The 21,988-nt window shown below is 41.1% G+C and overlaps 1 protein-coding gene across 1 annotated transcript in view; it reads left to right on the top strand.

Moving 5' to 3' along the window:
* CTNNBL1 (catenin beta like 1) overlaps nt 1-21,988 on the top strand; it is a 206,210-nt gene that overhangs the window by 108,936 nt on the left and 75,286 nt on the right. Inside the window, exon 10 of the mRNA XM_049779460.1 lies at nt 1,364-1,512. Coding sequence (XP_049635417.1) covers nt 1,364-1,512 — 149 coding nt within the window. The remainder of the gene's footprint in view (nt 1-1,363; nt 1,513-21,988) is intronic.

The raw sequence follows: 21,988 nt of genomic DNA, 5'->3' as shown, positions 1-21,988 counted from the left end.
CATTGGCCAGTTTGAGGTCACACTGGAGGGACACGACTTGCCATTTATACCTGAGGATCACGTGCCATACTGTGTCCGTGGCACGAACTCTTGGCGTCTGATCTTGTGTTTGTCATTCTCACAAAGAGCTGTGTTTCCTGCTCAATATTAGTCCTTTGGCCAAGAATGCAGACTTTTTTTCAATCAACTGCCTCCTAACATTGTTCACTTCCTTTTCTTTTGATCTGTTCATTTAGAATTCAGATCAATGAGCGAAGCAACAATCCAGTGCAGCAAGGTAGAGGGTTCTAGAGAAGGCCGGGGAGGAAGGTGGGATTGGAAACTGAAAGGAGAAATGGGAAATGGCCTTTGCTCCCTGCTCACAGTGAAAATATAAACAATTTTACACTTAACAAAAAAAGAAATGTAAAATAATCTTACAGAAATGTAAAATCCACTTACGTTGGTGTTCTGCTGGCATTCTGAAAATACCACGAAGATTTTTTTCTTATAAATAGCATCTATACTGTTCTCCACCACCACCACCCCTACTTAAAAAAATTTTTTTTAAAAATTCAGGACTGAAAATAGATCATTTGGATAAGATCTTGAGTGTTGGGAGTGTCTGAATGTCAGTTTGCCTACAGCTTTGTCTTGGGGCCAGCAAATCAGAGTGGCTTGGCCTCAACCCCAGAAAGCAGAGCATTGAAATGTGAACTCAATTTCCAGTTCTGGAAAGGTGCTCGGTCTTGTTTCTGCGATCTTGCTGATCATTTTGTAATAGACTGTCTGAGTATGCACATACTGTTCAAATGCCTCCCCTTAGCACACCAGTTAATCTTCGGCCAAGGCAACCCTGCACTAAGTTCTTGCTGTGACTTAGAGCAACAGCTGCTCTGGTGCAGCAGGCGACACCATGGCTGGTTGGTTAGGGCTTGCCCGCTGTGGGAAACACTGGCCTAGACAGTGCTTTCAAGGAGTGTTCATTTATTTACTTATTTTTCCACTTAGCTTGATAAAAGAGAACTTTATAGAGTTCTCTGTATTTTTGGTGACAGTTCAGTGTAAAATGGTTTTGTTGGTCTGGGGCAAAAAATAAAGCCTTCCTCCTTGGAGCTTTTACTCATGGACTCAGTGGTTAGTTGGACGCTTTGCTTATATTTATTCATTAATTGTTGGGTAAAAACTGATGGCCATTTACTGAGCAGCTGAGTCAGCAATCTCTTATCTCTTAAATGGAAACAGAAGAGAGGTGTTTGTTTGTTTGTTTTGTTTTGTTTTTGGTAACAATTGTTTTCTCAGTTGCAGTGATTGTCCCAGGCAGACTTTGGAAGTAGCTGGCTGATGGGATTCTCCAAGTCACTGTGCTTTCTTTGCTTGACAGGTGTTTAAAAGACATAACCCGAGCACAGCTGAAGAGCAAGAGATGATGGAGAATCTCTTTGATTCTCTCTGTTCCTGCCTCATGCTCAGCTCCAACCGCGAGCGCTTCCTGAAGGGTGAAGGCCTGCAGCTGATGAACCTCATGCTCAGGTACGTCTTCCCTGTCTCGGGCCTCCACCTCCTGTTTTGCTTTACTCCTTACCACTAGCCTCAGTCCAAGAACTGGGGTCCAGTTTTGGTCTTTTATTCTGACGAGTTTCCTAGAAGGGCCTGTGTGTGTCATCTTTTCTGCACTGAGAGTAGGAGGTCAAAGAAAGCTTTGTTTTGATCTGCTAGTTGCCAGTTGGGGATTGCACAACTTCCCTGAAGGTAAGTGTCTCCCCTGCTGTTGTGGCTTAATAGGCTGATTTTGGGAAATCCCGTTATTCGTCCTAAGCTTGTTTAGTGTTGATTTCTAAACTCCAGCCAATTTTCCTTATATACCAAATAGGCCTGTCTTGTCTCTATGCTAGCTTGTCTGTATTCTTATTGACAGGAGTGCATCATTCATATTTTTCATGTGTGCATTTCTTTCCTTTTTCATTGCTTTCAAGAATGAATGGTGCCTGTGCTCTGTTTTTTTTTTTTTTTTTTTGCAGAGTAGTCACAGAAATGTGCCAAGACAGTTTTAGAACTTTTCTTTATCCTTCCTCAGATAGCTTGTAAATCCTTCTTCCTTGTATATTTTATTATTTCCACTGTACTCCTTAAAATATTTGATGTGGATTTCATGTTCGCATATTTCACCGAATCCTAAAGTTGTGGAAGCAAGTGGAAGGCTTTGAGAGATGACTTGAGAAATTCGAGGAAGGAGAGAGGGGAGTAGATGGTGTGACACGGTATTTTTTTTTTTAATTGAGATTTAGAGCAAGCATACATGATTGGCAGACTAAGTATTATTGAATTGTTCTTTGTGAAATTGGAGCAGAGTCTGTTGTCTTACATTTCTCCCACATGCATTGGGAAAAAAAAACCCTCTTTTAACAACTCTTTAAAAATTATTTTAATAAATCTGATATCTCTTAAATACAATTTTGAGTATAGACATGCAAAATTTGTGTTAAGACATTGCTAAGGTAGGTGCTAAGTTACATGCTAGACTTATACAGGACAGTAGTCCTACCTTTTAAAAACTTAAAAAACTAGCTGTCATACCATCTTTCAGATATGTGTAACTTCTAGCTTTTTTCCTCCCCATAATTGTTTACTTGTTTTTTAACAACCTTCAGTCCTCCCACACATGTAATTTTCTATAATGTTTCTTTTTAAACTTAACATGCTGTTTCTCACGCTGTGACACAGACTTCATGAGAGTTTTCAATAAAGCTGCATAATAGGTTCTAAGAGAATTTCACTTCATTAGTATTCTATTGTTGAAGTTGAGGTTATTTCCAATGCCTTACCATTTTAACAGATTCTGCAATGACCATTTTTTTTACTTCAAACTTTTTTCTATTTAAGATTATAAATATATTTTCTTTTTTTTTTTTTTTTTTTTTGGTTTTTGGGTCACACCCTGTGACGCTCAGGGGTTACTCCTGGCTATGCGCTCAGAAGTTGCTCCTGGCTTCTTGGGGACCATATGGGACGCCGGGGGATCGAACCGCGGTCCGTCCTAGGCTAGCGCAGGTAAGGCAGGCACCTTACCTCCAGCGCCACCGCCCGGCCCCATAAATATATTTTCTAATATATCTTTGTTGAAACTTGTGGAGAGCTTCTGTGAGGGGCACTGTAGACCTTTTTTAAAAATTAAATTAAATATTTTTAATGAATGATTTTTTTGTTGTTGTTGATTTGTGGGGGGGGGCACTCAGCAGTACTCAGGGGTTTTACCCATCCAATATGGGATGCCAGGGATTGAACCTGGGTCCAAGGCACACCCTACCTGGTATACTATCACTCCAGCCCAATTAGTACATTTTTTTAATTAAATCACTACCCTTGTCCAAAGCCTGCAAGTCTTTGGATTGTATAAAATCCATAAAAAGGGAAGGCTCCCTTATATGTAATTGCTTAAATTTTCCCTTTTTTTTTTTTTTTTTTTTTAATTTTGGGCCACACTTAATGACTGCTCAGGGGTTACTTCTGGCTATGTGCTCAGAAATTTCTCCTGGCTTGGGGGACCATATGGGACACTGGGGGATCGAACCACGGTCCCTCTTGGGTCAACTGCATGCAAGGCAAATGCCCTACCACTGCATCATCATTCTGGCTCCTTAAATTTTTCTTTTAGTGCAGGGAAGGCATTAGAATTATTCTAAGACCTTTGGTGTTCAGCATTATTTTACTGGCTTTTACTCTCTTGGGTGTTTTGTTTGTTTACCCTTCTAATTGCCTGGCCTTTTGTGGAAATGACCTATCTTCTCTCAAGCAAATAATTTACAAAGAAATTGCATTTGGCTTCCTGGGCTTTCTAACCTTAAAATCTCCTAGTCGGGAACTTTTTCTTGCCCTTCTTAAAGGTCTGAATTGCCACTGTCCTTGGGTGTTGTGTGCAGATATAAAGTAATGTTTTCCAGAAGCATATGGCTTGGTACTGTGCAGCAGTGGGGAACTGAATAAATAACCAGAAATATGGATTTTCAAACAAGAGTGCTGAGATTCTGGGAGCCTAATTAAAAGGGAGCTCCAAAAGACTTAAAGAGTTTACTTCTCTTGGATTGCCTAACTTTAGTTTTGAATCCTGAAGTTTACTGTTGTTGAGAGTAATTCTTTTGCATTAATTAATTGTATGAGCAGATTCAGCATTTTCTTTTTTCTTTCTCAGTCATTTTGTACTGTTATTTTTCTTCTTTAAATTACCAAATAAAAGTATAATTGTATGTGTGTGTGTGTGTTTGTGTTTTATTAGATTTACCTTATCTGATCTAGCAAGAGCTGCAAAGGTTATACCCCACTGTTGCAGAGGTAGAGAACCTTTTCCTGCCAAGGGCCATTGGATATATATGACATCATTCTTAGGCCATACAGGTCAAGATGACACAGACTGAAGGTAGCCAACAGAAGCTTGCATGTCTGTCCCATCATGCACCAGGTTTTTCAGGCCAGATGTTCCCCCCTCCTGGAGTGATGGGTTTATTCAAGACTAGGAAACTGCATACATTTCTGAAAATAACTGTGATCCCATTGCTTTAAATACTAATTTTTACTTGGATTTAAGCATTCACCAAATATTTTGGAATTATTCAGCTTGAAAAGATGGTAACATGGGAGAAAGTTGCTTTGAAGTTTAGGTAAATGTGCTTTGGAATACAGAATTACTTTATCTTTCTTACCTCTGACTTTCAGTTTTGTTTTTTGTAATCTAAAAAGTGGGAATAACAGAGACTTTATAAAAATTAAATTATGAGGTTATTCTGCAGCTAATCAAACATTGATAATGATCTGTGTTAAATACTAGCCTCTACAAAGATGATGAGGAAGAAGGGATTTCTTGCCTTCTAGAGACTCAGTAGCGAATCATGATGGAAGTGATTTTAAGTAACCACATTTAGTTTAATGTAGTAATTATCAAGAGAAACCGTTGTTTTGTCTGTCTATAACTGTTAGTTTTGGGTTTTTTTTTTTTTTTTTTTACATTGCTAAGACTATGTCACCAACAAAATAACCTTTCATGTCCACATATGAAGAGCCTACACCTGGATGCATATATGTAATATAATTTAGTATTTGTTTAACTTTATTGACGCACAATTTATATGCAACAAACTCATTTAATTTTATTTAATTTTTTTTAAAACATAGTCACTGTGAAATGACAAACTTCCTCATGATTAGGTTTCAGGCATCCAGTGTTTCAACACCAAGCCCTTCACCAGTGTTCACTTCCCTCCACAAATGCTCCCCATCCCTTGCCTCCCACTCACCAGTCCCACTTCTAGGAGAGGCGCTTTCTTTTTAAATCCACCCCCCCTGCATACAGTATAGTTGTTGATAGACAAACCCATCTTTTAAGTGTACAACTTTAATTTTGACAGATGTATACATCTTTATACATGGTAAAGAGATCATGCTATCTAATAGAAATACAACGGAAATGAAATATGTAATTTTTGTATTTTTGAAGTAACCATGAAAGGTTAAAATTTATTTTAATAATGTTACATAACCCAGAATATTAAAAGTTACTGTTTTAATATGCAATTAATTTAAAATTTTATTAACCATTTTATATCATTTTAAATTTTAACACTTTAAAGTACAGTGGCTAATCTAAATACATCTCAGTTGCTGAATTTTCATCAGGGTACCTGATTTGTATGTAGATTTGATGAAATTTAAAGTTGAAAAAGTAGATTCCTCTACCTGTTTCTCCATATAGACTTTAAACTTGAAGCTGGAGAAATAGTACATGGGGTAGGGTGCTTGACTTGCACAGAGCACACCCTGGCACCCTATATGGTTCCCTGAGTCCTCCAGTTGTGATCCTTAAACACAAAACCAGGAGTAAGCTTTGAGCATGACAAGGTGTGGCCCAAAAAAAAAACCCCAGAATAATCTGATAAATACTTCCCAGGGCTGGAGAGATAGTACAGTGCTTGCCTTGCAAACAGTAGACTCATGTTTGATCCCCAACACCAAAAAATGCCCCCCCTTTCCAGCAAAGTCAAAGTAAGCCCAGAGCAGCACTACCAGCTGTTAGCCAAAGCAAAAACAAGTTTCTTGGTAACTGAATCAAGCTTTCACTTTTAAAGCTTACCTTAAGTTTATTTAAACCGGAGCTCGAGTGATAGTACAATTGATAAGGCATTTGCATTGCATGTGGCTGATCTGAGTTCCAGCCCCCGCACCAGGCACTGCCATGAGTGAACACTGAGATCAAAGCCAGAAATAAGCTCTGAGCAAAGCCAGAAGTGCTCCCAAACCAAACCAAACCAAAACAAGTTTATTTAAAAAAAAAATCCTAGCTTCTGGGTTATCTTAGTCACACTGCAAATTCTGCAGGTGCACGTTAGCTGCCCATCACTGGAGTCCACACCCAGCAGTGCACGGAGCAGTCATTTCCTCACTCCCCCCTTTCCTCATTCTGTTCATCCCCTTGCAGTCACTTTCTACTCATGCACCTTTTGCCCAGGCAACACTGGCATTCTAGAATTTCACTGAAGAGTCACAGTTTGTATTCTGTCTCGCTTATTTCATTCAACAGATGGTCTTCGAGATTTAGTTTGCATGCGGTAGTCATTTGTTTCTTCTGCTTAGTGATGCTCTATTTCTGTATTTCACTATCGGTTCATTTATTTGCCCCAGTGATAGATGTCAGTGTTGCTTCCAATGTTTTGCTATTGTGAATAAAGCTGGCAAAAGTCTCTGGATAAGTATATTTCCCATTTCTCTGTATTTCTCATTTGTTTTTACTTCCAGACACACAGCAGAGGAATAACCAAGTCATATTGTAAAATAAATGGAAGCTTATTTTAGAAACTATTTCCCAAAATGATTATATAATTTTCTATTCTTACCAGTGAGTCTTGGGAATTCTTTTTTTTATTTTTTATTTTGAGGGGGCTGCCCCACACCTGGCTGTGCGCAGGGATAACTCCTGGCTCTGCAATCAAGAATTACTTCTAGGGATGCCTGGGGTCGAACCCAGGTTGACTACATGCAGGGCACAGGCCCTACCCTCTGCACTATTGCTCTGGTCCCAAGGCTTGGTAATTCTTAGTGCTCTGTAACTTCCTCCACCCTTAGGATTCCGACTGTAAATTTTGCCGCCTGAGAGTCTGTTGTGGTTTTGATTTACATTTACCCAATGACTGATGGTGTTACGTATCTGTCTTCTCAAATGCACGTTAAGCTTTTTAATATAGTATCTGTTAAAGTCAAACCTCTGTTTAAACCTTTAGTCCATTTTCAAGGGTAGTTTCAAAGAATTGTAAGTGTACTTCATTCTCGAGGCACGCTTATCAGATATAGGTTTAGGATATTGTTTTCTCCACATCTGTGACCCTCCTTCATTTTTCAAGTGTCTTTTGAAAAAGCAAAAGTCTAATTTATAATCACGTTCTTTATGAATTGTGCTTCGGCATTGTAGGTAAGTCTGCCAAACACAGATGTTCATCAAAATGCTTTTGTGTTTTCTTCTCTAAGTTTTCAGTTCTAGGCCCTACATTTTATAGGCCTACAATTAAATTCTATTTTTTTCCTTTTGCATCTAGATGCCCAATCTGGAACTATAAATTGCAAAGATGGTGTTTCATTAAGTTACTTTTTACACCCATGTCAGACATCTTATTGTATATGTGAGGATCTATCTTATTTCTGTGCTTTCTATTCTGTTTCATCGATATATGTTTTGGGTCTTTTTGTTTTGTTTTTGGTAATTCCACACTTTTCTTTATTTATATGTTTGGAGGACCTTACCTGGTGGTGTTAAGAGTCTTTTCCTGATTTATTTCTCAGAAGCAAGTCTCGATAGTGCTTGGGGACTTTGTGGTCTCAGGGATTAAACCTGGGTATTGTGTTTCTTGTCTGCAAAGCCTTGCATCAGTTCATTGAGCTAAACTTCTCTAGTATTTTCTGCTTTCAGCTCTATTCTCATACTCACCCCACCTGCCTTAAGTTTGAGAACTGGGCTCTAAACAGGGTTGGCTTCGCTCATTCTCCGCTAAGCATCATTGCCTTGTGTTGTTCTGTGACCCTCCTGGGGGCTGAGCAGTTTTTCTTCCACTGGTTCCTATGGATACCTACTTGGCTTCTAGTGACTATTTCCTAAGTCAATGAAGAAAATCTTAGAAATCTTTTTTTTGCTGCTGAGAACCAGTGAGTCATAATATTTCTCAAAGATTTTGTCGATGGACCCAAAGAATGACACGTCTCTTATCAAAAGGCCAAATAGCAAAAAAAAAAAAAAAAAAAGGCCTCAATTTCCTGCCTAGGATAAACATCCTGTTTATCCTTGTCAATATTTTAATGTGTGAGAAGCATAAAAAAGGCCACTGGGCAGTTGTGGGGTTCATTGCCCTGTTGACCTGTGCCCATGATGGGCTTTAGAGCAGAGAAGTCTTCAGTTTCTCTCCCTTTACAATTCATGAACCTCTCTGCTTTTTCCATCACATGGAAAATACGTGGAGTATTTTCAGGTCAAGGTTCAGCTGTGCCCTTTACGCACATCCAGAATCTTGGTTTCCAGACATTGGAGATCTGTTGTGTTTATTTCTTCTCTCATAGCCCCTTCGCTCTGTCTTCCCCTTCCTGAAGGTGTTAGTCTAGCTGTCAGCTGACTTCTTTCCATTCTTGTGTTGAGTGTCTGGATTTCACATGGCTTGACAGAATCAATAAGGGGAGGAAAAAAAATAAAAAGAATGATTTTGTTGTTGTTTTCTCTCTCTGCCAAAGGACAGATAAAGACATTTTGAAAAAGACGAGAATTTTGAGGTAGTACTTTAAAATGGAACTCTTGCTGTGAAAAAAGCAGAAGGTAGCATTTCAGCATAAAAGACTCCTCTCTCCCCTGCTCCTGAGCACTGTCTCATTTGGCCCCAGTAGTTTTTTGGTTTGGTTTTGGTGAAGGTTTCTTCCATTAGTGCTCACAGCTTATTCCTGGATCTGTAGTCAGGGATCACACCTGGTAGTGCTCAAGGGACACTCTGTAATGCTGGGGATTGAACACAAGCCAGTTGTGTGCAAGGCAAATAACCTACCCACTGTCCTATTTCTTGGTCTTGGCCCTAGTGTTTAGACAGGGAGGCACAAACCACTTAGATGTTGCTGAACTCTGAAAGGAAGAGGGGCCAGAGCAATAGTTCAGCAGGTAAGATATTGCCTTGCTCCTGGCATCACATATAGTCCCACAGCCTGCCATAAGTGATCCCTGAGTACAGAGGTCTGACCACTGTCAGGTATGGTCTGAAAACCAAAAAAGAAAAAGAAAAAATATGCCCTTCTTGACCCTTGGAGAGAGACTGGTTGCGATTTCCAGGCTCTTTGATAAGGATGTCTCTTTGCTAGAATTATTTCTGCAAGTAGGTTTTGCTGTATCAGGTTTAATTACAGCCCCTACTCCAAGTCATTTGCTGTGTTACCACCACAGTGCACTGTTTAACAGTGTGTCCTTGTATCCGTCGGTTCATTGTTCTTTAAGAAACAACAAAGCCAGTGGGAGAGGGAAAAATCACAGTGTCATTTTCTTAGAAAATGTTGACATGAAGCTTATTGCTTCTTTTGTAAAACCATGTTCCAGTTAGAAAGAGAAGAGGCCACCATGATCCCAGGGGTGTGTCTAAATGCTGCTTGGGTTTTTTTGTTCTTTTTTTTTTTTAAGCAAGAATCCAGCAAACCCATCTTGCTTATTAACTCTGTAGGCAAAACAGGAAAGCAAAGGGGGAAAGGAAAAGAAGGTCATTCCAGGAACCGTCAATTCATTTCCACTGAGGTTTTATAGTAAAATTCTCCTTAAGCTCAGGAACAATGTCTCTGACAAAGAAACCTCACTAAAAGGTTACTGTATACATCTGTAAAATAAGTCTTTGTAGGCTTAATTCTGGTCTTTAAGCTTGTCTCAAAGCTCAAAGGTGCTAACTAGGGGGGCACTTTTTTGGGGGGAGGGGGGTCCTTTAACTTTGATTTCTTTGACTTTACCTTGCTCTGCATTGGTCTTGTTCCTAACAAACAGGTGAAGGAAGGCCCAGGAACTATTGGATATTTTTGCTTGTCCTTTATTTTGCTTCTTCAAGGGAAAGCCTTTTTTCCTGACCTTCAGTCTCCCAGAATCAACTGTAGGGAAAAAAAAATAATGCTAGCCCTTTAGAAATCCACTGTTCTTCCTGGTGGGACTGTATAAATGGATGTACTTGATGCTATGGATCTGTACACAACGCTTCTCTCTTGTTTCTCCAACAAGTGTTTCTTTTCCCTGCTCACTAGATATTGCCATTCTCACTTAGATGGATAATAGTGTTTGCACCTGTTCTCTAGGCACCAAAGGGGGGGAAAAAACACTTTCTGAGCACAGAGCAATCCTTCTAACAGCCCTCTAGGCTGGTGTTACCTCCTCATAAATGGGGAAAGTGCAGCAGTAGAGAAGGCAGATGAAACTGAAGCAAGATTAGCTGGTAGGAAATGGTGGAGTCCTGCATGAGCCCTTCCAGCGGACTTGATAGCGAGACTTGCTTGATCTCAGTGTAGTTCAGCCTCACTTAAAGAAAGTATAAAATGTGATGAATTGTGCAATATATGTAGACCCATCATACCAACAGCCTGAGCCTCGTAATGGGTATATTTATCAAACCTAAGTGTTTTTAGTGCCCCTTTGGAACCCAGGACTCTCATGCCACCTCTGTGTCTCCCGGGCAACCAGTGATGTGCTTTCTGGCCATCTCAAATTTTATGAAAATGGAATTATATAGTGTGTGCTCTGCTATGAGTCCTCCCTATAATTATTTCGATACTCATGTAGCAATACTGCCACGTGTCGCCTAGCAACAGGGCTGCTTGCTCAGAGATGCTTCATTATGTGATTTCGTTGTGATGAGGGCATCACAGAGTGTCTTTACACAACCCCCAGTAAGGAGGCCTACTAACCTAGGATATGTGGTCTGACCTTATGATGTTTCTGTGTTGCTGGGTATCAAACCCAGGTCTCAGACTTGCAAGGCCATTGCTTTATCCCCAGGTGTTATCTCCTGAAAACACAGTCACATTTGAGTCAACAGACATGTTGATAAGTAACATGAGGCTGTACTATTGTTCATTTGTCCTTTTGCTCATTGCCAGGTAGAACTCAATTTTGTGGGGTAACATTGCTTAGTCAGTTTGTTTTATCAATTTTAATTTTTTGGCTGGCAATACTATTAATAATGGTTTCTCATGGACATAATGCCAACACCACCCCATCATTAGTGTACTTATATCCCTCCCTCCAAGGAATTCAGTCCTGCTCCCTCTTACACCACCAATTCAATTGTGTGCCAGTGTGCCTTATGTTGCCAATGTATATCTTTAAGTCCCAAGTATGAGAGAGATCATCCCTTTCATTCTGAACTTCACTCAGCACAACTTCCTCTAATTCCATTCATATTGTTGCATATTTCATGATTATGTTCCTTCTTTAGAGCTATATAGTATCCCAGTGTGTGTGTGTAGACCACAACTTCTTGATCCATTCATCTGTGTTACTGTTAGGCCCAGTTAAGTAGGAGGAGAGGCAAAAGACAGTAGGATTTGGTAGTCCAAAAAAAAAAAAAATTTTTTTGCCAGCATAGTATTCCAGTGTGTGTGTGTGTGTGTGTGTGTGTGTGTGTGTGTGTGTGTGTGTGTGTGTGTACTATTAGGCCCAGTTAAGTAGGAGGGGAGGCAAAAGGAGTTTCTGTGTGTGTGTGTGTATGTGTGTGTGTGTGTGTGTGTGTGTGTGTGTGTGTGTGTGTGTGTACTGTTAGGCCCAGTTAAGTAGGAGGGGAGGCAAAAGGAGTTTCGCCAGCAATTCTGTAGCAGTAGTGGAGTCTTCTCCAAACTCTCCACTCTCTACACCCACACTTCAGTCAGGGGCCAACTGCCCCAAACTGTAGTTACAAGGAACAGGCCTCTGGTAACTGACTTCTTTGTCCTGAAAGGGAACATACCCACTTATGATTGAGTTCTCTGTCTCCTTATAATCTAGAGTTATGCATTGAGTTGTTACCATATTTTGGCTATTATACTAAGTATAGTAATGAACATGGGCATGCATAGATCTTTTCAAATGAATGTTTTTGAATTTAGAGAAAGATACAAAGAAGTGGTATTGCTGGATCATATGGGAATTGTATTCCTAGTTTTTGGAGATTTATTCACTTATTGATGGACTTTTGAGTTTCTAGTTCTTCATACTTCAAAACAAAGCTGCTATTATTCACAGTATAGCTCTCTAGATGACCATATTTTTCATTTCTCCGGATAAGTACCTATGGGTTGAATGTCTAGGCCCTATGATAGATAGAGAGTTAATTTTTCAGGCATTTCCTATCTCTTACAAAATGGTTGTTCCATATTTCCATTGTTCCCTGCAGTGTTGGAGATTTCTAGTCTACATTTTTGCTGATATTCCATATGGAGAGTGAATTTTATTTTAGCCACTCAGTTAGGTATGTGTAGGTATTTTGGTGTGGTTTTATGTGTTTTATTTTGGTGTGGTTTTGGTGTGGTTTTCTTGCATATGAATAGTTCTGGTCGTCTTTTCATGTATTTCTTGTTATCCACACACGTCTCTGTTGATGTGCAATATTTTACCCATTGTCATAGCCTTTGTTTGTCTGACTATTGAACAGTATTTTCTGTACCACTGGTGCTATCTTGGGTCAGATTTATGTTATAGATATTTTCTCCCTCCTCATAGCTTAGCTTATTTTCCTACCATGATTTTTAAGAGAAGTTTCAAGATGTTGAAATATTATTTTTAATTTGTTCCAAATGATATTTCCTCTAATTGAGTAAATTTGGATAGTTTGTCTTTCAAGGAATTCACTTTATCTAAGTTGTCAGACTTAATGAAATTAAGTTGTTTATTAATATTCTTCTATTATCCTGTAGACTCTGTAGCAATGCCCTTAATATAATGTCGGTCATTTATCTTCTTTTTCTGCTCTTCCCTCTATAGTTTGGCTAAAGGTTTATCAATTTTATTGATCTTCTCTAAGAATAGGTTTTTTTTTCTTTCAAATTTTCTCTCCCCTTCCCCTCTCTCTTTTGCTGTTTTTTTTTTTTTTTTTTTTTTTTTTTTTTTTTTTTTTTGGTGGGAAGGGTTTTAGGTCGCACACAGCAGTGCTCAGGGATTACTCCTGGCTCTATGCTCAGAAATCACTCCTAGCAGGCTCAGAGGACCAGGGACTCAGGGATGCTGGGATTCGAACTACTGTCCTCTGCATGCAAGGCAAATGCCCCACCTCCATGCTATCTCTCCGGCTCCTGCTGTTTTATTTTCACGTTTTCTTTTCTACTTTTTATTATTCCTGGTGGAACTGCTTGGGTATTCTGGGAATGAACCTAGGTCTGGGACCTTTGAGGCAAATAAATGGCTTACCCACTATACTATCTCCCTTGTTCCCTCGTCATGATTTCTTCTCCCTTTCCTTTGTTGTTAGTGTTATTGTCATCACTGCTGTGATGTTCAAGATTTCATACTCTTGATTTCAGTGCTTTCATCATCTGGTTGTGCTGCACTAGAGATTTTACACTTGTGCAGTATTGGTGCTGCAGGGATTGTTCTTGGTGATGTGGTGGCCACGCCAAGGACTGAACACTTGGTTTCACATTCACATGACAGGAGTCCTAACACTCAGCCATATCTCCAGACCATGGGTCCTCAAACTTTTTAAACAGGGGGCCAGTTCACTGTCCCTCAGACCATTGGAGGGTCTGACTATAGTAAAAACAAAACTTATGAACGAATTCTTATGCACACTGCATATATCTTATTTTGCAATGAAGAAACAAAACAGATACAAATACAATATGTGGCCCGTGGGCCATAGTTTGAGGACCACTGCTCCAGACTTTTGAGCATTTTGAGTAATCATTTCTCTTCTTATTTTTGTTTTGTTTTATGACTTGTCAAGATAAGGCTTGAGATCATTTTTTTGAAACTTAATTTCTTCTTCTTTCTTTTTTTTGGTTTCTGGGTCACACCCAGCAGTGCTCAGGGGTTACTCCTAGCTCTATGCTCAGAAATCACCCCTGGCAGGCACGGGGGACCAAATGGGATGCCGGGATTTGAACCACTGTCCTGCATGAAAGGCAAACGCCTTACCTCCATGCTATCTCTTCGACCCTGAAACTTAATTTCTGACCTATTTAGTACTATAAAATTTCCATTAATTTCTATATTGTTCTTGTTACACTCTTTGTTGTATATTTAATTTTATACTGTTAAAAATACTTTTGGATTTCTTTTTTGGTGTTAATTTTGATCCATGAGCTTATTATAGGTGTAAATATCTTTATTTAAGCACCTTGATTATAGACATGATTGTAGTTGGGTTTCAGTCATATAAGGAACACCTCCCCCTTCACCAGTGCAACATTCCCATCACCAATGTCCCCATCTTGCTTCCCACTAATTAACATTGTTATGATAGTTGTCAGTGTAGTTATTTCTCTTAACTATATTCACCATTCTTTATGGTGAGCTTCATATCCTTCCAGCCCTCATTTCTATTGTCTCTGGGCATTATTATAATAATGTTTTTATTTTTCTTAAAACCCATAGATGAGTGAGACTATTCTGTGTCTATCTCTCTCCCTCTGACTTATTTCACTCAGCATAATATATTCTATGTACATCCATGTATAGGAAAATTTTATGACTTCATTTCTCCTGACAGGTACATAGCATTCTATTGTGTATATGTACCACAATTTTTTTAGCCATTCATTTGTTGAAGGGCATCTTGGTTGTTTCCAGCATCTTGCTATTGTGAATAGTGCTGCAATGAATATAGGTATGAAAAAGGCATTTTTGTATTGTATTTTTGGGTTCCTAGGGCATATCCCTAGGAGTGGTATAGCTGGATCATATGGGAGCTCAATGTTCAGTTTTTTGAGGAATCTCCATTTTGTTTTTCATAAAGGCTGGACTAGACGGCATTCCACCAACAGTGAATGAGAGTTCCTTTCTCTCCACATCCCCGCCAGCAATATTGTTCTTTTTTTTTTTTTTTTTTTTTCGGTTTTTGGGCCACACCCGGCGGTGCTCAGGGGTTACTCCTGGCTGTTTGCTCAGAAATAGCTCCTGGAAGGCACGGGGGACCATATGGGACACTGGGATTTGAACCAACCACCTTTGGTCCTGGATTGGCTGCTTGCAAGGCAAACACCGCTGTGTTATCTCTCCGGGTCCAGCAGTATTGTTCTTGTTCTTTACGATGTGTGCCAGTCTCTGTGGCGTGAGATGTATACCAAATATTTTTGTTTGATTTTTACTTTAATACCATTATCCAGAGGTCATATTTTGTTTTCGTATTTGTGTCTTTTTGGGGTTTTTATGTTTGTTTTTGTTTTGGGGGGCCATACTTAACACCCAAGGGTACTCCTGGCCGTTTGCTCAGGGATCATTCCTGGTGGGCTCAGAGGATCATATGGAATGCTGGGGATCAAACATGGGTCTGCTGAGAGCAAGGCAAATGCCCTACCCACTGTGTTATTGCTCTGGCCCTGTCTTTGCCGGTTTTATAACACTTATTTTTGACCTAGAACATAATCATTTTCTGGGCCAGAGCTATTGTACTATTGTATTTACTGTACTGTACTATTGTATTGTAAGGTATTTGTTTGCCTTGCACGTGGCTAACCTGAGTTCAATCCCTGACATGGTCCCGAGCCCATAAGGAGTGATCCCTGAGTACAGGGCCAGGAGTAAGCTGGGTAGGCCCCAAAACAAAACAAAGCAAAAAAACAATCTTTAGGGGCCAGAGTGGTGGCACAAGTGGTATGGACGGTCTATGGTTCAATCCCCTGGCGTCCCCCAAGCCAGGAACAATTTCTGAGCGCATAGCCAGGAGTAATCCCTGAGCATCACCGGGCCCAAAAAACAAAACAACAACAAAAAACCACCTAACAATCTGTGTTGTTAAATATTTCTCATGCAGGCCTGGAGAGATAGCACAGAGTTGTTTGCCTTGCAAGCAGCTGATCCAGGACCAAAGGTGGTTGGTTCGAATCCCGGTGTCCCATATGGTCCCCCATGCCTGCCAGGAGCTATTTCTGAGCAGACAGCCAGGAGTAACCCCTTAGCACCGCCTGGTGTGGCCCCAAAACCAAAATATTCATATATATATATATATAATTTCTCATGCATATAAAAATAATATATATTCTGGGGCCGGGAAGGTGGCGCTAGAGGTAAGATGTCTGCCTTGCAAGCCCTACCGTAGGACAGACCGCGGTTCGACCCCCAGGCGTCCCATATGGTCTCCCCAAGCCAGGTGCAATTTCTGAGTGCATAGCCAGGAGTAACCCCTGAGTGTCAAACGGGTATGGCCCAAAAACAAACAAACAAAAAAAACCCCAAAAAAATAATATATATTCTATTATATAATGGAATGTATATATGTAAATACCAGTTTATATTCTTTCTATAAATAGCAATTAGTTCAGATTAATGAGAATGTTGTTCAAGTCTTGTATTTATTTCCTTAAAGATTTTGTTTGCAAAAAAATTTTTTGTCTGCTTCTCTGTTAGTTTTCAAGACGGTATTGAAACCTCTGATTATAATTGTTGTTTCTGAGTTATCTCAGTTTTCACTTCAGATGTTTTGAGGTGCATAAACATTTTAAAGCAATTTTGCTTGATTGACCAGTTTCTTATGATTAAATTATTCTATTTCTGACGATAATATTCAGTTTGATACTGTGTCTGATGCTAAGGTGGCCATCAGCTTTCTCTTAATATTATTAGCACAGTGTGTATATATATATATATATATATATATATATATATATATCCTTTTAAAAACATTTTTATTTTATTAAAGAACTGTGATTTACAAAGTGATTTGTAATTGAGTTCTAGACTTACAATGGTTTCAGGACCGATCCCACCACCAGTGTTGACTTCCCTCCACCAATGTTCCCAGATTGCCTCCCTTACGTAACCCTTCCTGCACCCCAGCCTGCCATTTTGCAGACACTTTTTAAAGTTCTGTTGTTGAGTTTGGGTCTCTTGGTTTCAATATTATTGATTCTGTGATTTGGAAATTAAATTCTATCACTCCTTAACATCCTGATGTTCCTGTGTCCCCTTGACCTGTAGCCCCTATTATTCCTCATTTGTCTTTCTCCCTTTCCCTATTTCTTTCCATCTCCCTATATTCTGGGACCAAGAGTGATCTAGGTATCTTCCCTTTAAGCCATTGCAGTCCTTCATCCAATTGTTCTAAATACCACATATAAGTGATATCACCTGTGTTGATCTTTCTTCTGGCTTTCTTTATTTAACATGTTATCTCTCAGTTCTATCCATGTTACAGCAAATTGCATGATCTGTACAGCTAGCAATATATATTTTATATATAATATATATATATATATTTTATTACCTTTTTTTGGACTAAATTTTGTCTCTCCATTCCCACATTCAGACATTGAAAGCTTAACTTTCTAGGTGATTGTACTTGGAAATAGGACCTTTAAGGTGATAATATAGGTTAGATGAGATGGTACTGGTTAGTCCTTAATATAATAGAACTTTGGAGAACAACAAGAGGCCCCGAGAGTGTTGATGAAGGATAAAATTCTGTAATGACACGAAGAAGGCAAGGCTGGAGCAATAGTACAGCGGGTAAATACTTGCCTTGCATGCAGTAAACCTAGGTTTGATCCTGACACCTCTTTTGGTCCCCTGAGCACCACCAGCAATGATCCCTGAATTCAAAACCATGAGTAAACCCTGAGCACTGCCAGGTGTGGCCCAAAAACAAACAAAAAGACCCAGTGAAAGCATTTTTCTGCAGCCAGAGAGAGAGGCCTGATTATAATTGTGTTTCCTTTGAGTTCACTGGAAATCAGCCCTGGCAAAGAAATGCACATTTTGTTGTTCGTCCAGTCTGCACTGTTTTGTTACTGTGGCCCTAGAAGACTAATAATATTATTACCATTTTATTTACTTGGCTTGAGAGCCACACCAGACTGAGTATTCAGGGACAAGAAGACCTTGCAGTGTGAAGGATCAAATCCAGGCCTCTTACAAAAGGGACCCGCACTCTACCCTGCTCTGCTGATCCTCCACATGCCTCTGCCTAGTGGAAAGAGTAGTTTTAGGATCAGAGAGCAGGCTCAAAGGGAGAGAGGATGCCTAGCTTGTGAAGTCCTGAATTGAATCCCTGGCATTGCAGAGTGCCCTGACCAGCCCCAGGTGTGGCCCTGGTGACCTCCAAGCCCTGAGCCATTACATGTGCATGATCAGGCCAAGCATTGGCAGAAGTTCCCTCCTGTGTCTCCCACCTCTGGCTTTGGCTCTTATTAAAAAATAAATTAGGTCCTCCGTTAGGCCCTGGGCGACGACTGGGCTTCACACAGGGCCCCCCAGAGTCTACTTCCCCCACAGTTCCTGAGGACAAGGACGTGTCATTTTATGTTCTTGAGACCTGTTTTGTAAATAAGGCTGTTTCCCAAGGGGGGAAAAATTAGGGACCAGAGTGATAGCACAGTAGGTGGGGCTCTTAGCTGCTGACCCAGGTTTGATCCCTGCCATCCTATATAGTGTCCCAAGTCTGCTAGAAGTAATTCCTGAGTGCAGAGCCAGGACCATCCCCTACCCACTCCCCCACCAAAAAAAGTTGGTGGTTGTGTGCAGACAATATGCATTTGCCCAGTCAATAAGTACTTTGTGTGTAAGATGCTCAGGTCATTTACATGTAAAGTGATTTATTGATATGGTCATTTATAGTTGGCTTAATCGATCCTGTTGAAGGTTGTTCTTTTATTTCCCCATCTCACACACACTCCTTTATTTGTTCTCATTTTTGCTTTGACTCTTCCAGATGAGTTTTTTTTTTTTTGTTTTTTTTGTTTTTTTTAGTTTTTTGGGTCACACCCAGCGGTGCTCAGGGGTTACTCCTGGCTGTCTGCTCAGAGATAGCTCCTGGCAGACACGGGGGACCATATGGGACACCGGGATTCGAACCAACCAGCTTTGGTCCTGGATCGGCTGCTTGCAAGACAAACGCCGCTGTGCCATCTCTCCGGGCCCGAGGTTTTTTTTTTTTTTTTTTAATGTTATTTTCTTAGAAGGACCGCAGTTCGATCCCCCGGCGTCCCATATGGTCTCCCCAAGCCATAGGCAATTTCTGAGCGCTTAGCCAGGAGTAACCCCTGAGCATCAAACGGGTGTGGCCCAAAACAAACAAACAAACAAACAAAATAAATAAAATTATCCAGGGCCTGCATGGTGGTGCTAGAGGTAAGGTGTCTGCCTTTCCAGCGCCAGCCTAGGACGGACCGAGGTTCGATCCCCCGGTATCCCATATGGTCCCCCAAGCCAGGAGCGACTTCTGAGCGCATGGCCAGGAGTAACTCTTGAGTGTCACGGGGTGTGGCGCAAAAACCAAAAACAAAATAAATAAAATAAAATAAAATAAAATTATCCCCTTCTCAGACCCTCTCCTTCTCTGACTCATGGGCACACACTCATGCTTGGTCATGGTGCTGCTGGAGATTTTGGGCACTTGGGTTTGGGGATCGCTACTTGAATCGGCACACCTGCGGGGTTTTGCCCTCTACTTGTGGCTCTACCAGTGGTCACTATGGTGCTCACACATATGCTCATCGAGGGTCACATCCCTGGCTGGTACATGCACATCTTTTTTGTTTATTTAGGGGAGAGGGGACACACCCAGTGATGCTTGATGCTCAGGGGATACTCATGGCTCAGAACTTGAGTTATTTCTGGCAGTGTTCAGGGGACCATATGGGCTACAAGGGTTCGAATTCCAGGTTGACATCATGCAACAGCCCTACCTGTTATACTCTTGCTCTGGTCCTGTCTCACACACCTTAGTTGTGCTACTCGCATACCTGATTGTGTTGTGCCCCGAGATGGCGCATTTTGTGGTGCTACCAGCCCCCCCCCCCCCCCACAGGCAGAGCTGCCAGCACCATACTTGACACCGGTGGGAAGCATGGGGCATTAAACTTATGATTGCCCACTTGCAGAGCAAGCTCCTCTGCCACTGCCCACCCCAGTCCCCCTGCCCCTCTGCTTTGCTTTTCTAACCTTTGGTGTTTGGCCACTTAGGATGGTACTTGGCCTGACTTGGGAGCTTCATTCCTAGTAATGCTTAGAGGGCATCACACCATGATGGTGATCCCACCCCACATCTAGCACACATGATTGAGAGGTTTTAAGTTTTCTAGCATCTGTGTCTGACTAACCTGGCCTCTCTTTTAGTGTCACTGCATCCCCTCACCTGCAGTGTAAGCACCTTACCACAGTGAGTCAGTTTAACTCCATAGGTCCTGGGAGTGCTAATGGGCGAGAACTTTATCGAATTTATGAGAAAACAAATAAGAACCATCTCACATGATACTGCCCAGGCTTCCTACTGGGTGGGTTCCAGGGTCACAGTGTCTCATAAAGAAGGCCTAAAATTGACTCGCTTCACATCTTGGTTTTCCTTGGTCATTGAGCGAAGAGGAGGGGAGTACGCTTCACCTCTCTTTCTTGTGACTCAAATAAGTTTTCTTCAGGTTCCTTTCTGCTTTTCTACATATTTATTGTCCCTCTTAGGGATTCTTAATTCACACCACTCATTTGGTTTACATTTATCCAGGAGTTTCCTGATTTTCCAAATTTCCCATTATCTTTAATATCTGTCCTAGATTTCTGTACAGGAACCCAACCTAGACACCACTACCTTTTTAATTTTTTTATTTTTGTTTTGGGACACATCTGCTGATACTCAGGGGTTACTCCTGACTATGTGCTCAGAAATTGCTCCTGGCTTGGGGGACCATATGGGATGCCGGGGATTAAACCGAGGTCCGTCCTGGGTCAGCTGCTTGCAAAGCAAACACCCTACTGCTGTGCTATTGCTCTGGCCCCTCCACCACTGCCATTTCTTGCAGGCAGCTCACATTTGATCTGAATCGAACCCCTTCACTGTTTGTCTACTTTGCTGGCTTGTTTGTTTTTGAGGTGCCAGGAATTGAACCCAGGGCCACACACAAGCAAGGCCGATACTCTCCACCTGAGTGAGCTGCATGTCCAGCCCTTCCTTGTCTTTCTCACTGGAGGCTCAGCCTTTCTCTTCTGTTGGTTGCTCTGCTCCCCTGTGACACTGTCCCAGCCACTGTGCCTCGTGCAGTTTTCCTAACACTCTGCTGGCTGCAGTTCCGCACCCCTTTTCTCAGTCTCTATCCTGTGCCCCTTCTTTCGGTACCACCTTCTTACTCATGGCTCTCTGCAGTGTCACTTCCTTGGACCTGAAGAAGCCTCTCTTCCTTCTGCCTTTCTGGGAGGGACATGCAGTAAATATGGACCTGCAGCCTATCTTGGAAGGGAGACTTCCCCAAACAGTCCACCCTGCTTCTCTGCTTCCACTAACCCTTCCTGGCTTTTTTCTATACTTGTCGTCACTGTGTCTGTCTCTCCCCTGAGTACCCCCAGGAAGTTGCTCCTCTGTCTACCTCCCCAACTTATGATCTAGCAACTCAAAAATTTCTGATGAAAGAACAAATAGAAAATTATACTGAGAATGCAGGTGTTATGGTCTTGTTTTTGTGTACTAGATAGAGAATAAGCTGAGCAGAGTGGCCATGCTTTGTCTCCACAGCTCCCTGCGTCAGGTTTACTCTGGCCCAGTAGTGAAACATGGGTAAAGCTCAGCTATTTCCCAGAACCCCCATTCTTGCAACTGTGGGTGCCCACATTGGTCCCGGCATGATCGACAGCCTGATGAACCCAGACAAGACTAAGATAAACTGCTTGTCCTCCAGTAGAATAAATATTTCAAATAAAGTCAACCCAGAAAGTCAGGCCAAACAGCTATTGATTGCTAAAAGCCTGAACTTGAGCGTAATGAATATTCCAAAGTCCACCTCTGCAGCTTGCCTAAATGGTGATCAATATGCAATTACTGCCCCGCCCCTACTCCTGTTAAAGGCGAGACTCAGGCTGTCTATC

The sequence above is a fragment of the Suncus etruscus genome, chromosome 9, assembly GCF_024139225.1.
Source record: "Suncus etruscus isolate mSunEtr1 chromosome 9, mSunEtr1.pri.cur, whole genome shotgun sequence".
In the NCBI taxonomy this organism is placed as follows: domain Eukaryota; kingdom Metazoa; phylum Chordata; class Mammalia; order Eulipotyphla; family Soricidae; genus Suncus; species Suncus etruscus.
This window is presented reverse-complemented; position numbering and strand designations above follow the sequence as displayed.